The sequence below is a fragment of the Palaemon carinicauda genome, chromosome 35, assembly GCF_036898095.1.
Source record: "Palaemon carinicauda isolate YSFRI2023 chromosome 35, ASM3689809v2, whole genome shotgun sequence".
In the NCBI taxonomy this organism is placed as follows: Eukaryota; Metazoa; Arthropoda; class Malacostraca; order Decapoda; family Palaemonidae; genus Palaemon; species Palaemon carinicauda.
In genome coordinates this window covers 14,612,388-14,630,243 of record NC_090759.1, presented here as the reverse complement: position 1 = coordinate 14,630,243, position 17,856 = coordinate 14,612,388, and the positions used below count along the sequence as shown (strand labels likewise).

General features: G+C 50.7%; 1 protein-coding gene across 1 annotated transcript in view; it reads left to right on the top strand.

Annotated features, from left to right (window-relative positions):
* The window catches only part of Not10 (CCR4-NOT transcription complex subunit 10), a 176,227-nt gene that overhangs the window by 52,767 nt on the left and 105,604 nt on the right, over nucleotides 1-17,856 (top strand). The window contains exon 3 of the mRNA XM_068358766.1: nucleotides 4,322-4,414. Within this exon, the coding sequence (XP_068214867.1) occupies nucleotides 4,322-4,414 (93 nt within the window). The remainder of the gene's footprint in view (nucleotides 1-4,321; nucleotides 4,415-17,856) is intronic.

Genomic DNA, 17,856 nt, shown 5'->3' with positions numbered 1-17,856 from the left:
GATCCAATGAGTTGGCAGCCTTTTTCTCGGCGGGGGTTCTTAAGAAATGAGCCCAAATGTGTTATTTTCTGGCCATTGGGATTACACCCATTCAGAAGTCAGAATTGCTGTATGCACTTCTTTCTTCCTCTCTTTTTCCTCAAAAGTTGGTCAGAGAGGTCTCTTCCGCTTTAACCTAAAAGTCCACACAGGATTTGGTGTCAAAGACAGCAAGGAAGGTTCTGCCTACTTCCTTCACTAACCGCAAGCCTAAAGAAGAAGCTCCATTCCCTCAGTTTTTGCAGCCCTTTCGAGGGAAAACTTTCAGTAGGGATAGTTCCAGACCCGAGGGAAGGAGAGCAAGGAGAAGAGGATCCAAACCAGGGCGAAGCAGAGTCTGACTGCATTCGCCTCCAGACAGCAGTAGGAACCAGACTAAATAACTTCTGGCGAGCTTGGGAGAAGAGAGGAGCAGACCTTTGGTCCGTACAATTACTGAAGGAGGGATGCAAAATCCCTTTCATAGGGAAATCTCCTTTAGTAGTAGCTCCGATAGATCTCTGCCAGATACAGAGATTAGTCAAAGAGGCAGGCTATGCAACTTCAAATGTCTCTCTTGTTGGAGAAGGAGGCAATAGAGAGGGTGCGAGATTTGCGGCCACCAGGTTTCTACAACCGCTTATTCCTGGTTCCCAAGAACTCCGGGGGATGGAGACCAGTCCTGGACGTAAGTGCTTTCAACTCCTTCATTCAGAAGACAAAGTTCTCCATGGAGACATCGAAGTCAGTCCTAGCAGTAGTAAGAAAGGACGACTGGATGGTCTCTTTAGACCTCGAGGATGCTTACTTCCACATCCCCATTCATCTGAGCTTCAAGCATTACTTGAAGTTCATTTACAAGGAGGAAGTTTTCCAGTTTCGGGCCCTTTGTTTCGGCCTCAGCACCACCCCTCAAATATTTACGAAGTTGATGTTAAATGTAGCAAGCATACTGCATCCAAGAGGTATCAGAGCCTCCCTGTAACTGGACGACTGGCTACTCAGAGCTCATTCCTACAATCGCTGCCTGGAGGATCTACAGATGACGTTGAGGTTATCAGAGACAAGTCTCAACTGACACCATCCCAAAAGATTCTTTATTTCGGGATGGAGATTCAGAGTCAAGTTTTTCGGGCTTTTCCGTCAGCCTCAATGACGGAGCAAGCCCTGTTGAAACTTCATTCCTTTCTAGAGAAACGAAGTGTTCTGTTAGAGAGTGTATGAGTCTGCTGGGAACCCTCTCCTTGTTGGAGCAGTTTGTCTCCCTGGGAAGACTGAATCTTCGCCCTCTTCAGTTCCACCTCAATCGTCATTGGGACAAGGAAAAGGAACTAGAGACAAAATGCATCCCCATTACGGAATCCGTAAAAAGTTGCCTTCATTGGTGAAATGACCCGGGCAAACTTCAAGAAGTTCTCGCCCTGGAACAGAGGAACCCAGACCTGTGTTGTGTTCCGACGCCTCGGACACGGGGTGGGGAGCAACACTGGGCAAGTTGGAGATCTCGGGTCTCTGGACAAAAGATCAGGAGAGCCTCCACATAAACCAGGAGCTGTTGGTAGTCCTGTTGGCCCTCAAAGGCTTCGAAGGGTCAGTATTGAACAGAGTGGTGCAGGTCAATGCTGACAACACTACAGCGCTGGCCTACATAGCCAAACAAGGCGGAACCCACTCGAGGTCCCTTTATGAGACTGCAAGAGTTCTTCTGTACTGGGCAAAAGAGAAGAATGTAACTCTTGAAACAAGGTTCATTCAGGGGGAAAAGAACGTGATGGCAGACAGTCTCAGCAGGAGAGGTCAAGTTCTGTCCACGGAATGGACACTTCATCAAGAGGTCTGCAAGAACCTGTGGCGGATTTGGGGTCGTCCTTGTATAGACCTGTTTGCAACCTCGAAGACGAAGAGGTTGGAGACATACTGCTCCCCAGTGCCAGATCTCGAAGCAGTCCACATAGACGCTTTCCTGTTAGACTGGTCTCACCTGGACGTGTACGCATTCCCTCCGTTCAAGGTTGTGCACAAAGTGATGCAAAAATTTGTGTCACACGAGGGAACCAGGTTGACTCTAGTGGCCCCCTTTTGGCCCTCAAGAGAGTGGTTCACAGAGGTACTAGATTCGATGGTGGACACCCCGAGAAGCCTTCCATTAAGAGTAGATCTACTCAAACAACCGCACTTGGAAAGGTACCGTCAAAACCTCCAAGCTCTACTTTACTTCTAACTGCCTTCAGACTATCGAAAAACTCACAAGAGCTAGAGGCTTTTCAAAGGAGGTAGCTAGGGCTATTGCAAGAGCAAGGAGGACTTCTACCATCAAGGTTTATCAATCCAAGTGGGAGGTTTTTTAGAGAATGGTGCAGAGTCAACTCTGTTTCCTCGTCCAGTACCTCTATGACTCAGATTGCTGACTTCCTGTTATACCTTAGAAGGAAACGTAGGTTTTCATCTTCTACCATCAAGGGATACAGGAGCATGTTAGCGGCCGTCTTCAGGCATAGGAACTTGAACCTTTCTAATAATAAAGACCTACAGGATCTTCTCAAATCCTTTGAAACATCTAAGGAACAGCACCAGGAATCACCAGCTTGGAATCTGGATATAGTCCTGAAGTTCCTGATGAGTGACAGGTTTGAACCCTTGCACTCAGCTTCGTTTAAGGACCTCACTATGAAGGCTCTCTTTTTGGTCAGTCTGGCAACAGCTAAAAGGGTCAGTGAGATTCATGCCTTTAGCAAGAACATTGGCTTTAGAGATAACAAAACTATCTGCTCCTTGCAGCTAGGCTTTCTTGCCAAGAACGAACGCCCTTCTCAACCCTGGCCCAAGGCTTTTGAGATTCCGAACCTTTCGGATGTGGATGGTGAGGAATTGGAGAAGGTCCTGTGCCCAGGAGGAGCCCTGAAGTTCTACCTGGAAAGAACGAAAGAGTTACGAGGCAAGTCAGAAGCTCTTTGGTGCTCGGTCAAGAAGCCTTCGTTACAGATGTCGAAGAATACACTATCCTTCTTCATCAGGCTCTTAATTAGAGAGGCTCATTCACATTGTAGTGAGGCAGACCTCAAGCTGTTGAAAGTCAAGACACATGAAGTTAGAGCTGTAGCAACTTCTGTAGCCTTCAAGCAGAATAGGTCTTTACAAAGCATTATGGACACAACCTTTTGGAGGAGTAAATCTGTGTTCGCCTCACATTATTTGAAACGTGTCCAGACTCTTTATGAGGTCTGCTACACTCTGGGACCATTCGTAGCAGCGAGTGCAGTAGTGGGGGAAGGATCTACCACTACATTCCCGTAACCTAATACCCTTTTCTTCTCTTGGAACTTTTGTATTTTTATGGTTGTTTGTGGAGACTGGACGACAGTCTTCCACAATCATTGATTTTAGTCAGGTGGTCAGTTTGTTCCTTGAGAGTGCCCAGAACAAGGGTATATGAGGAGGTCCTGTCACATAGAGGTATTTACACCGGTTTGACAGCTCCTAGAGGTCTTCAGCCCCCTGGGTGGATCGCTGGATCTCGTAAGGAAATCGGACATAATGAGGCAGGAATTTATTGAAGTCAGCTTCCTTATCAGGTACGAACCCTTAAGTTTGTTTATTAACTCTTAAGTAAATTCCAACAATGTTGGCTGTCTCTGACCCTCCACCAAAGGTTTCAATCAGCTATATATATAACTACCGGTAAGTCACATGTTTAAAAATTATATTTTCATAATAAAATAAATTTTTGAACATACTTACCCGGTAGTTATATATAATTTAATTCCCCCCTCCTTCCCTCTAGAGACCTAAGGGCATGGAAGATCTGAGGAATGACTGGAATGGTTCTAGGTACCTGGGTAGAGGGAGCCCAATCGGCAATTGCCACGAGTTTTGAAATTTCTGGCGTGACGTCAGGGACGTAAGCTATATATATAACTACCTGGTAAGTACAGCATGTTCAAAAATTTATTTTATTATGAAAATATCATTTTTATTACAAACCCATTATTTTCATCAAATATCCTGCATGCCAACTCAGTTAATTCTTAGCAGATAAAGCCTAGACGACACCAGGAATGAGGTTCTTGTCTCATAGAACTCAATAGGGAATTATCAGATGGTCTTCATTTTAGTAGGATAGTGGAGTATTTGCAACTTGGCAAAGATATTAAGGGCGCATGTAAGTTATGGGTTTGTGTTGAAAAATTATAATTGTTCATGAAGATTATATAATTCATAATAGTACTGTATAGTTATATATGTATGAAATTTTTTCATTATGTTCCACGTAGACATGATTTATTACTGCTTAAGATTATTACAGGTACTGATGAACAAAGCTGTTGTAGAATATTACAAAAGTGACCTTAAAAACACTAGTGCATTCCGTAAGCAGTTAGTTGATATATGTGTACAGGTAAGCACAATAGTTCATATTTTCCTCATTATCATAGTTTGAATTTTTATAAAATACTATGTTGTCTTCTACGTGTTAACAAACATATATTAAGATGTTGATAAAATATTTGAAAAATCATTATTAATTTTGAATTGTTCCGTAACTGGAATACAAACCACGCTATTTAATAGGGAGTATTACTTTCGGCGTAGCTGAAATGACGAGCCATTAATTTTTAACGAGGGTTTACTACCCACACCGCTAGTTAGCGGGGGTAGGGGAGGGTTGCTTGCTACCCCCCCCTCCCCTCTCACACACCTGTGTTTTAGCTCACTTTGCTCTCGGCTCAGATGGTAGTCGGACGTGTCCGCTTTCATCCTCGCCGTCATTTGGCAGCCATTTAATGCTTTTTTTGCTTTTTCTTTTCTAGTTTTGTTTGTGAAGTTGGCCTCTGCAAATATGCGCACCTGCCTTGGGTTTCCCGACCGCCCCTGTGGAACATTCATGTCGGCAGTCGAGACCGATCCTCATGCCCTTTGCCCTTCATGTAGGGGCCAACGGTGTGATAGCAATAACAGGTGTAGTGGGTATAGGGAGTGGTCTACCTCCCAGTGGGAGAGGTTTTCGCGACGACGGAAGAAGAAGTCCAAACGGGATATTTCTCCTTCGAAGGTTTCTTTGAAAGCAGAAAAACCCAAGGCCTCTTCTTCCGTTGCCCAAATCTCCTCCGAAGCTCCCACTTGATCGGTCTCTTTCGAGAGACCGTCGAGTGGTAGCGTAGACCGATGTACTGTTTACCAAACTCGGGGCTTGAGAGATGACGTTGCTTCCCCTAGCGAAGCAGCTCCACCTCTCCCCTTCCGGGGGAGGATATGTCACTAATCCCCATTTTTCAGCTTTGGTCCTCCTTGGGGCTTGAGGGTTCGCCCTCCAAGGAGGTTTTACTTGACCACATCTGACTGGGTGCCGCAGTCAAGCAATCGCCGTCACCGACAGAGGTTGATCCTCTGTCTCTTGTCGACGTTGTGGTGTCAGAGGTATCCAATGCGGTATTACCCATCACCTCTGCCTCTTCAAACCCTACGGTAGCTGATGGCTTAGTTTCTCCCGTTCCTGTTCAACTAAATAGGGAGAAAGTAAGTCCAACAGTCTCTCCTGCTAGTGTTTCTTTCCCTCGGGGGAGTTCACTTACAGAGACTCCTCTTTGGAGGACTGCAGAAGGTCAGCTCGCTGACCCTACGGCCTCCAGAGGGCGCATTCGGCGCAAGGCTCGCCTTCCTCTTCGCCAGAGAGGCCTTCCTTCACCTGTGGTGAGGTGGCGCCTCTTCGGTTCAACATCTTTGATGTAGTCCTCCGCAGAGGAGCCTCGACATCGATTACCGATCACTGTTCCTGCATTGGTCCTAGACCTTTCTGCAGATCGTTCGCGATCTCCTTCGGTGGAAGGTCGTCCTTTTAAAGGACACGCTGACCTTCCACCCGACAGACCTGCCGACCTGCCGTCACCGTTCTTATATAAACCTAATAAGGCTTCATCTGAGCACGCTGAGGCGCGCCAACCAGATACGCGCTATGCGCCAACGAAACGTGACGAGCTCGCTATAGTAGCTTGTCAGGCCCCGTCAACAACCCTAACACAGGGCATCAAGGGCGTATGCGCCAACATGCACATACGTCCCAACAGGAGCCCAGCTCTTCTACGCGCTATGCACGCACTCTTGCACATACGCGCCCACGTTCTCCTGCACGCCAGGCCTTGCCTGAGCCTAAGCATACGCGCCAGCGCCCAGCTGCGCGCTAACCCTCACCTGCGTGCCATCAACCTCCTGCGTGCCAGCGCTCTCCTGCGCAGCCAGCGCTCTCCTGCGCAGCCAGCGCTCTCCTACTCGCCAGTGATCTCCCGCGCGCCAGCGCTCACGCCCAGCAGTTATTTCTCCTGCGCACCCACGATCTACTGATCTGGGCGCTACTGGGAAGTCAACTAGAGTGACTTCTCCCACGTTCCAGCTCTCGCCATCGCGCCAGCGCTCTCCATCGCCTGCACGCATCCACGAGGATACGTGCGCGCGGGGCTAGCCCATCCTCTCCTAAGGATTCGTGCCCACATTTTGACGCGCGCCCACAAGCAGCACACACTTCAACTGCACGCCCGTGCGCCCACAAGCAGCACACACTTCAACTGCGCGCCCGCGCGCCCTACGACTAGTACAGGCACGCGTGAACTCTCCCAACAGTCTCCTGCACGCGCTCCTGTACGCCCACAGTCTCCCGCATGCACTCCTGTGTGCCATCAGTCTCCCGCGCGCCCACGCGCACGCCCACAGTCTCCCAGTATTCTCCCAGTATTCTCCCTCGCGCGAGCACCATTACTCTCCCTCGCGCGAGCGTCAATATCCTCCCGCGCGCGAGACTGCTGAACTACGAACGGCAAGGTTGCCATTGCCTCAATCCCCTCCCTGCAAGCGCATACCAGCGAGCATTGTGGGAGAAGGGAAACATCTAGAGGTGTCCAGGATCCCAAAACCTTTTCAGGCGAACCCACCAATGATGTGAACTCCTCCCAGGGATCCTTCAATTCCTGTCCCTTCAAGGGGTTTGTCTGACAGCGCGTCTGTCAGCCAACAGCCCTGGTTCGGTGCACTAATCAGAGCCGTAACGCAGGCGTTCAAGCCTGTCTTCTCTGAATTGGGGCACAGATCCTTGGCTGCTTCTACCCCTTTGAAGAGAAAAAGAGGAGTTCGGGACGCGGTAACTTCTCCAAGGGCAAAGCTGACTCCACGCAAGCCTTTGAGGCAGGTTCCTTCTTTTCCCCAGACTGTCTCTCCTTCCCCTTCGGACGAAGATTTCCCATCCTCGGGAATCACGCGAGGAGAGACTTTCCCCCATTGCACCAATGAGGGAAACCTCTCCTCGCGCCGAGATGTCTTCTCAGGTGGGGACTGAAAGGAACATGCCATCCTCGTCAATGTTGGAGTCCTACATCCTTCCCAGGAAGGAATCTAAGGACTCTAAAACATTACCGAAGTCCTCTACTAAGACTAGGATGGAGCCAGCTAGCCACTCGGAGAACGTCTGTGACTCTCCCCGAGAGAGCCTTTGGGGACGGGAGACTTCGTTGCAAGTCCTACATCAGGAGGAGACCAGCAAGAGTCAGAACATGCGTTTTGGCAAGTTCTAACTCTAATGAGGGCTCTCAATGGGTTTTCCGACTCAGAGATCCCTCCTCGAGAGGGCAAGGACACGGTCTTGGACCGTGTCTTTGGTACTCGGAAACCCTCCAAGACCAGTGCAGCACTACCCTGGTCTCAGGGTGTTAAGAGTACCAGGGAGAAGATCTCTCTACAGCTCTCCGAGATGTCCTCCTCCAACCGTTCCAGTGCCACCAACAAGCTCCTTCCACCTCCTCGTGTACAGCAGAGGAGGTACTTTGAGATCCTTAAGGAGCCTTGTTTAGCTCTTCCTCTTCACCACTCGCTGGAAGAGCTTACCAGGGGAGTCCCTCTTGAGAGACTCTCCAACCGGCAGGTCTCGTTCTCGGCAACCGAGATCCTTAACCAGGAGAAAGTTGCGAAGTGTGCTATGCAAGCCATGACATCTGGTTGGGGACCTTAGGTATCCTGATACGTTCTGAGGATTTCTCCAAAGAACGTACCAGGAAAGCTATGGAGACTTTTCTTCACACGATTGAGTTTCTGGCCCACCAAGTCTCGAACTTGTGGGCAAATACCTGAAATGTCAGGATGCAGTAGCTGAGAGATTCCATCAGAAGGTCCCTAGCACCGAGATCAATAGGCTCAGACATTCTTTTCTTGAGGGATCCATTTTGTTTGAGCCTAAGGATGTGGAACAGGCTTCTGAGAGGTGGAGGAAGTCTCATCAAGACTCCCTCCTTCATAGGGCTTTAACATCTAAGCCCTATAAGCCTCCAACACCACAGCAGTCCTGTCCAATCAAGACCGCTAAAACGACGACAGTAGCGAAGACCGTGGTGTCTAAGCCCTTTCCTGTCAAAGGAAGGAAAGACAAAAAGTCCTCCAGGGGAGGCAAGAATCCTAGAGGGAGCAGCCGAGGCCGCAAACGCTAGGATAGGCAGTCCCCCTGCATGTCCACCTGTGGGGTGATGCCTACAAAGTTGCTCAAACAGATGGAAGCAATTCGGGGCCGATTCCTGGACAATCTCCGTGATCAGTCTAGGATATCGCGTCCCGTTCATAACATCTCTACCTCCCCTGACGACGAATCCAGTGTCATTGAGCTCCTTTGCCATGGGATCGACAAGGGGGCAAGCCCTTCGGGCAGAAGTCCAGACCCTGTTGAAGAAGGGCGCTCTCCAAGAGGTCCTCGACGAATCTCCAGGCTTTTTCAGTCGAATCGTTCTTGTAAAGAAGGCGTCTGGAGGCTGAAGACCAGTCATCGACCTCTCAGCTCTGAACAAGTTTGTCAAACAAACTCCGTTCAGCATGGAGACGGCGGACACGGTCAGACCAGCAGTAAGACCACAAGACTTCATGTGCACACTGGACCTAAAGGACGCGTACTTCCAGATCCCAGTCCATCCGTCTTCTAGGAAGTACTTAAGATTCAGCCTAGACAACAGAAAGTACCAGTTCAAGATGCTGTGCTTCGGTCTCTCCACAGCACCACAAGTTTTCACCAGAGTGTTCACCCTAATATAATCTTGGGCACACAGGATTGGCATCTGTCTCCTCCGTTATCTGGACGACTGGTGAATCCTAGCAGACTCGGTGTCATCCCTTCTTTAACACCGAGACAAACTTCTGAGACTTTGCCAAGATCTGGGGATCATGGTAAATCTCGAGAAGTCCTCACTGCTTTCCACTCAAAGACTGGTATACTTAGGCATGATTATAGACACCAATCCCCACAAAGTCTTCCCATCAGATGACAGGATAGCAAGGCTGAGGAAGGTCGCAAGACCTTTTCTCAGACGAGAAGAACTTCCAGCCCAATTGTGGTTACGTCTCCTCGGTCATCTTTCATCTTTGGCTTGTCTAGTTCCCAACGGTCACCTCAGGATGAGATCCCTCCAGTGGCGACTCAAGTCCCGGTGGAATCAAGGGTACGAATCCCCGGACATCCAGGTCTCCACGGGACTTGCGGAACTGACGGATCTCCAGTGGTGGGTGGCAGACGAGAACCTACGAAAAGGAGTGGATCTTCTCGGCCTCCCCCCAGATTTGATGCTGTTTTCGGACACTTCAAAAACAGGGGGGGGGGGGGGCCGCACATGCTGCACCACACAACCTCAGGCCTTTGGTCAGAGTCAGAAAAGTACCTCCATATAAATCTCCTAGAGATGAAGGCCGTCTTTTTGGCCCTTCAACAGTTCCAACAGTACCTGGCAAGTTACTCTGTGGTGGTGATGAGCGACAACACCACAGTAGTGGCCTACATCAACAAACGAGGTACTTTTTCGCAGCAATTATCCCATCTAGCAGTAGAGATACTGAGATGGGCCGAAGTCCACTCGATACCACTATCGGCACGCTTCATTCCGGGCAAAAGGAATGTGCTCGCCGACAATCTGAGCAGAGCTTCTCAGATAGTGAGCACCGAGTGGTCTTTGGATCATCTAGTAGCCAACAAAGTCCTGACTTTGTGTGGTTCTCCGACTGTGGATCTTTTCACAATGGTCCTGAACTTCAGGCTCCCGCTGTACTGTTCCCCAGTCCCAGACCCCAAGGCTCTCTGGCAAGATGCTTTCCAACAACGGTGGGACAACATTGACGTTTACGCCTTTCCCCCATTCTGTCTGATGAGGAGGGTGCTCAACAAGACCAGAACATCGGTCAATCTTTCAATGACCCTTATAGCCCCGCTATGGCATCACGCGGAATGATTCCCGGACCTTCTGCAACTCCTAACGGAGCTACCAAGAGAACTTCCTCCACGACACAATCTACTCAAACAACCACATGCCAACATCTTTCACAAAGCCGTAGGTTCACTACGACTTCGCGCCTGGAGACTATCCAGCATCTCCTCTCTGAGAGAGGATTTTCGCAACAAGTTGCTGTCAGGATGTCTGGACACCTGCGAAAGTCTTCGGCTGCAGTCTACCAGGCAAAGTGGGAAGTCTTCTGTGGTTAGAGTCGTGGAAGGGGTATCTCTCCACTCGATGCCACTATTCCAACAATAGCGGAGTTCCTCGTGTATTTGCGGGAAAAAATGCGCCTTTCAGTCGCGGCACCTGCGCGCCTTCGTTCGCCCGTGCGCCCACGATCTCCGGATCTGAGCACAGGAAAGAAGACTCTTCTTTCTCCTTCTCGGCCGCGATCACCTGCGCGCCCTCGGAGCTCGCCCACGTGTCTGCCCTCGCCTGCGCGCCATCGTGCGCACTCGCCTTCGCGCCATCGTGCGCACTCGCCTTCGCGCCCTTCCAGAGCTCGACGAGACACTACACGCCCACGTGCTCACGGAAAGTCTCCTGCACGCGCCCACGAGCAGCCCCCGGTACGCTCCTCTACTCCTGCTGGCCCTGCGCCCCAGCCGCCTGCTCCAGACCGCGCGCCTGCGCGCCAGCGATCTCCTGCGCGATCTACCGCCTGCGCGCAAGCATTCTTCAGCGAGTCCGCATGCACACAATCCCGCTCGCCGAAGGTCTCCTACGTGCCCACGCACTATCTCTTCTGAGGACTATCGCTCACCTTCTCGCTCTACGCGCCATCACTCGCCTGTGCGCCATAGCTCGCCAACGCCCCGACGCTCGCCTGCGCCGTCATTCGCCCGGCCGCCAACGCTCGCCCTTACGGCCGCGCGTGCCCTCGTCTGCGCACCCACGCGCACCCTCGCCAGCGCGCCCCTTCGCCCGTGCGCCCACGCGCCCCCTCGCCCAAGCCCACGCGCTCCCGCGCCTTCATCTCCGCTTGCTCGCGCGCGAACGTTCGCCCGTGGGAACCTGCGATTTGTCCATCGCGCGAGCACCAGCTCGACCCCAAGCGCGATTCCCAACGGGTTTCGCAGCGCGAGCAGCCGAGCGAGTCTTCAGGAGTGCTCACAACCAGGTCATCATCTTCACGATGCCCTGCGCAAGCGCAGAACAGCGCGCTCGCAGGAGGAGGGGAAGTCTTCAGATAGGTCTAGGCACCATTCTTCTTCTTCCTTTCAGGCAGGCCCTATGGTGTCTTCTCTAAAGGATCGCCCGATCCCCTTCCCTCCAGTGGGAGTCTCTGACACTGCGTCCGTCAGTCGTCAGCCTTGGTTTGGTTCCCTTATCAGAGCTGTTGTCCAGGCTGTTAAGCCTGCCTTTGCTGATTTGGGTCTCAGACCAGCGTCCCCACTGAAGAGGAAGAGAGGAGTAGAGTTCGTGTTGACTTCTCCTAGGGTCAAGCTGGCCCCCAAGAAGTCCGTAAGGAAGGCTCGTTCTCTCCTTCTCCTGTGGACGAAGCTTTTCCGTCCTCGGGAGAATCTACCGAGGTGAGACCTTCTCCCACCGCACCAGTGGGAGAGATCCCACCACGAGTATGAGAATCGTCGCGTACTGGGGCGGAGAAGAGCCCTCAGACTTCTTTGCTGGAGTCCTGCATCCCTCCTAGAAGGGAACCGAAGGACTCGAAGACCGTCCTGAAGTTTTCTTCAAGGATTCGACCAGAGCCAGCGAGACCCCAGGAGAACGTCCACGTGTCCCCCCAAGTAGAGCAGTTGGGAACAGGAGAGACTGCTGCCAATTCACCAGGAGGAGAGCAGCATGATTCAGAGCATGCCTTCAGGCAGGTCCTGACTTTGAGGAGGCATCTCAACAAGTTCAAGGACCCCGAGACCGCCCCTCGTGAAGGCAAGGATACGGTCCTGGACCAAGTCTATGGCACTCAAAAACCCTCTAAGGCCAGTGCGGCTCTGCCTTGGTCCCAAGGGGTGAAGAGTGCCAGAGATAAGGTTGAGGGCCAGCTTGCGGAACTCGCCTCCTCCAGCCGTTCCTCTGCTGGTAACAAGCTCCTCCCACCTCCTCGTGTCCAACAGAGGAGGTACTTCGAGATCATGGAGGAGCCTTGTTTAGCTCTCCCTCTTCATCACTCCGTGGAAGAGCTTACCAAGGGAGTCTCTCTTGAGAGACTCTCCAACCGGCAGGTGACATTCTCAGCAACGGAGATCCTGAGTCAGGAGAAGGTCGCAAAGTGTGCCATGCAGGCCACTTCGTGGCTGGATGTCTGGCTAGGGTCTCTGGGCATCCTGCTGCGTTCCGAGGATCTTTCCAAGGAAAGCACAAGGAAGGCCCTGGAGACCTTCCTCCTCTCGGGCACACGTACCATCGAGTTTCTGGCCCACCAAGTTTCGAACTTGTGGGCAAACTCGATCTTGAAATGACGTGATGCAGTGACCGAGAGGTTCCACGCGAAGGTCCCAGCCGTGGATGTCTGCAAGCTCAGACACTCTTCCATCCTAGGAAAGAGCCTGTTTGAGCCCAAGGATGTGGAACAGGCAGCTGAGAGGTGGAGGAAATTGAACCACGATTCTCTCCTCCAAAGGGCTCTTACATCTAAGCCCTACAAACCTCCAGCACCCCAACAACCTCGCCAGTCCAAGTTGATGAAACCGGCGCCTGCAGCAAAGACGAAGGTGTCCAAACAGCAGCCCTTTCCTGTCAAAGACAAGAAGGGTGGAAAGTCCTCCAGGGGAGGCAAGAATCCCAGAGGGAGCTGCCGAGGCCGCAAACGCTAGGATTGGCAATCCCCCTGCATGTCCACCAGTGGGGGATGCCTACAAAGTCGCGCATTCAGGTGGCAGCAACTCCGGGCCGATTCCTGGACGATCTCCGTGATCAGTCAGGGATATCGCGTCCCGTTAACGACATCTCTTCCTCCCCTGACAGCGAATCCAGTGTCGTTGAGCTCCTATGCCATTGGATCGGTAAAGGGGCTAGCCCTTCGGGCAGAAGTCGAGACCATGCTCAAGATGGATGCTCTCCTGGAGGTCGTCGACGGGTCCCCAGGCTTCTTCAGTCGACTCTTTCTTGTAAAGAAGGCGTCTGGAGGCTGGAGACCCGTCATTGACCTCTCAGCCCTGAACAAGTTTGTCAAACAAACTCCGTTCAGCATGGAGACAGCAGACACGGTCAGACTTGCAGTGAGACCGCAAGACTTCATGTGTACACTGGATCTGAAGGACGCGTACTAACAGCTCCCAATCCATCTGTCTTCCAGGAAGTACTTGAGATTCAGCTTAGACAACAAGATCTACCAGTTCAAGGTGCTGTGTTTCGGTCTCTCCACAGCACCGCAGGTTTTCACCAGAGTGTTCACCTTGATATCTTCGTGGGCACACAGGATTGGCATCTGTCTCCTCCGTTATCTGGACGACTGGCTGGTCCTTGCAGACTCGGAGTCGACCCTTCTTCGACACCGAGACAAGCTTCTGGGACTTTGCCAAGATCTAGGGATCATGGTAAATCTCGAGAAGTCTTCTCTGCTTCCATCTCAACGACTGGTATATCTAGGCATGATATGGGGACACCAATCTCCACAAAGCCTTTCCATCAGACGACAGGATAGCAAGACTGAGGAGGGTCGCAGATCCTTTCCTCAGACGAGAAGAGCTTCCAGCCCAATCGTGGTTACGTCTCCTAGGTCACCTTTCCTCCTTAGCCCGTCTGGTTCCAAAAGGCCGCCTCAGGATGAGATCCCTGCAATGGCGGCTCAAGTCCCGGTGGAATCAAGGGTACGATTCCCCGGACATCCTGGTCCCTATGGGTCCTGCGGAACGGACGGACCTTCAGTGGTGGGTGACGGACGAAAATCTTGGAAAGGGAGTAGATCTTCTCGTCCTCCCCCCGGATTTGATGCTGTTCTCGGACGCCTCAAAAGAAGGGTGGGGGGGCCCATGTTCTGAACCACAGGACCTCAGGCCTATGGTCAGAATCAGAAAAGTACCTCCACATAAATCTGCTAAAAATGAAGGACGTATATCTGGCACTTCAAGAGTTCCAACGGATCCTGGCGGGTCACTCCGTGGTGGTGATGAGCAACAACACCACGGTGGTGGCTTACATCAACAAGCAGGAAGGTACCTTTTCACAATAGCTATCCCATCTTGCAGTAGAGGTACTGAGATGGACCGAAGTCCACTCGATTCCACTTTCGGCTCGCTTCATTCCGGGCAAGAGGAATGTGCTCGCCAACAGTCTGAGCAGAGCATCGCAGATAGTGAGTACCGAGTGGTCTTTGGAACCTCTAGTAGCCAGCAAAGTCCTGACTTTGTGGGGTTCCCCGACGGTGGACCTGTTCGCGACAGCCTTGAACTTCAAGCTTCCGCTGTACTGTTCCCCAGTCCCGGACCTCAAGGCACTCTGGCAAGATGCCTTCCAACAACGGTGGGACAACACCGATGTTTACGCCTTCCCACCGTTCTGTCTGATGAGAAGGGTGCTCAACAAGACCAGACTGTTGGTCAACCTGTCATTGACCCTAATAGCTCCGCTATGGCATCATGCAGAGTGGTTCCCGGACCTTCTGCAGCTCCTGACGGAACTCCCGAGAGAGCTTCCTCCACGACATGAACTACTCAAGCAACCACACTGCAACATCTTCCACAAAGCCGTAGCATCGCTTCGGCTTCACGCCTGGAGACTATCCAGCATCTCCTCACAGAGAGAGGCTTTTCGCAACAAGTTGCGGAGAGGATGTCTCGACACCTGCGAAAGTCCTCTGCAGGGGTCTACCAGGCGAAGTGGAGAGTCTTCTGTGGTTGGTGTCATGGAAGGGGTATCTCTCCCCTCGATGCCACTATTCAAGCAATAATGGAGTTTCTTGTGTATTTGCGGGAAGAAATGCGACTTTCGGTCTCGGCGGTGAAAGGCTATCGCTCAGCCTTAAGCCTGGCCTTCAGGCTGAAAGGAATGGACATTTCCTCCTCGCTGGAACTTTCCCTACTCATACGAAGCTACGAGCTTACCTGCCCTCAGTCGGAAGTGAGACCTACTCCATGGAACGTGGTTCGTGTCCTCAGGTCTCTTAAGAGACCTCCGTTCGAACCATTACGCCAGGCTTCTGATCGTCACCTGACTTGGAAGACGGTGTTCCTGCTCGCTTTGGCCTTGGCCAAGCGAGTTAGTGAACTTTATGGTCTCTTGTACGACGTCGCCCATTCAAGGGGATGGGGGGAGGTAACGTTCGGGTCCGTCCCTGAGTTTGTTGCTAAGACTCAGAATCCTGGAGTTCCAGACCCACGGTTCGACTCCTTCAGGATCTCGAGTCTCCGTTCTGTAACAGATGACCCAGACCATCTCCTACTGTGCCTAGTAACGAGTCTGAGGCTCTATCTTAAGAGAACAGCTGCAGTTCGTCCTCGAGTGCAAGCCCTGTTTGTGAGCACAGGAAGGACGAAGATGAGGGTCACTAAGAACACCATCTCAGCTTGGATTCGCAGGGTCATCCACCATTCCCTGAATCCAGACCCTCCTCCGTCACGTCGCCCGAGAGCACACGATGTCGGAGGCATCACTACGTCCCTGGCATTCAAGAGAAACTTCTCAGTGACGCAGGTTCTACAAGCTGGGGTCTGGAAGCGTCAAACGACCTTCACAGCCCACTACCTGCAGGACGTGACCCACAGGAGGCTCGATACGTTCTCTATCGGCCCTGTGGTGGCTACACAACAGCTGGTCTAACCTCAGGCTCCTTAATGGACAAGTAGCAGAAGGTTGAGGGCATTGTTACCCGGTTTTAGTCTGCATGAATGAAAAAGTATGTCTGGCCCTTACTCTTTTCTTCATCCTCCCCTTTCTTGGGGAAAGCAGCATCCTGGGTTCTCTGCACAGCTAACCTCAAACCACTGCAGGTAAACCATGCTTCCTTGTGTTCCTAGTATTAAAATAATACTGTCGCGTCCCCCATACCCTGACGAGGTGGTATTGGGAACGTCCTAGCCTAGATTTCCATCTAAAGGACTTCAGTTCAACTTCCTAGGACGAGTCACACTTCTTTCCTCCACACACTAGCTTATGTAGGCCGCACGTTCCTTGCGGAGCAAAGAACTTGCGAGGTGCAGGGACTCCTTATCTCGAGTGCTACACACTCGGATCTTGAGGTCCCAGGCAAAGCCAAAGCCAGTAAGGCTGGGACTTACCACCCTACCTAAGGGTTAAGTCACCCCATGTAAATAGCGTGGTTTGTATTTCGGTTACGGAACAAATGACAAATTTGGAGATAATTTGTATTTTTCCTAACCATACAAACCTTAGCTATTTACACATACTTGGCCGCCAGCCCTGTCCCCCGTGAAGTCCTACCTCTAAGCGAAGTGAATTAGTTCACCGGGGTGTGAGGGGGGAGGGGTAGCTAGCTACCCCTCCCCTACCCCCTTGCTAACTAGCGAGGGGGTAGTAAACCCTCGTTCAAAATCTAATGGCTCGTCATTTCAGCTACGCCGAAAGTAATACCCCATGTAAATAGCTAAGGTTTGTATGGTTAGGAAAAATACAAATTATCTCCGAATTTGTCATTTTCCTAGTTATACAAACTGTGTCATTTATCGAAGGTCCCGCCTAAACCGCCCCGTAATTCTTTGACGAGGTGAGTGTTGTGAAGAGATGCTGTGTGCAAGTTTCATCTTGCTTCTTGCATATGCGCTGTTTACTCTGCAACGAAGCATGATGCAATCAACCAAATTTTTTATTAGCCTGTCTTAGAAAACATGCTGGTAGTTATCCTATATAAAGGACTCGGGTTTGTACAGCTAGGAAAAAAAATAAATTTTATAAAATTTATAGTTTTTGGGTGTATATACTGTACTCTGCCTTTCACTTTACATGATGCTTTACCATGAAATTTTTTCATGTTTAGGTTTTATCTTTACCCATCTAATAATTGAAGGAAAGGGAGATTTGGATATGATTGCATTTTAGACTTGGTCTCTCTAAAAAGATCCCATAAGTATTGTCCTTGTGCTTTTAGTACTGTACTGTATGTCAGTCTTAGGTTTTATGGGAAATGATAAAAAATCAAAACAAAGTAGAATTTTTTTTATTTAGATTATTGTACATTTATTTACCTTACACATATTAGTGCCTTTCCTTATCTGTGCAGAATATAACTTTGCAAATAAGATGTGAAGTCTTTCTCCTAACAGATGGTGTGAGTCTGTATTGAGAAGCTTCAAGGCATCAGCCATGAAGTCAGTTGCCATGGCTTCTTTTCAGGCTGCTTTATTGTATATGTTTGACTCAAATAATGGAAGACTTTCCTGTTTCTAGTTAGTCCTTGAAGAGGAAAAAACTGTAGCTTATTGGTGTAATGAGTAATGTTGACCTCTCTCTCTTACCACTGTGCCAACTTGTCGGGTGACCTGGTCCTGAGGAGTTATGATTTTAGTTGCTGTCTCATATTTGAGGGGTTACGACTTGAGTGCAATCTCTCGTTACAGATCGAATCTGGACTTGAATGTTGAAATGAAAAACGGATTTTCAAAACCTTTTTCTTGTTATTCAATCTGCCGTAAGTCCCTTC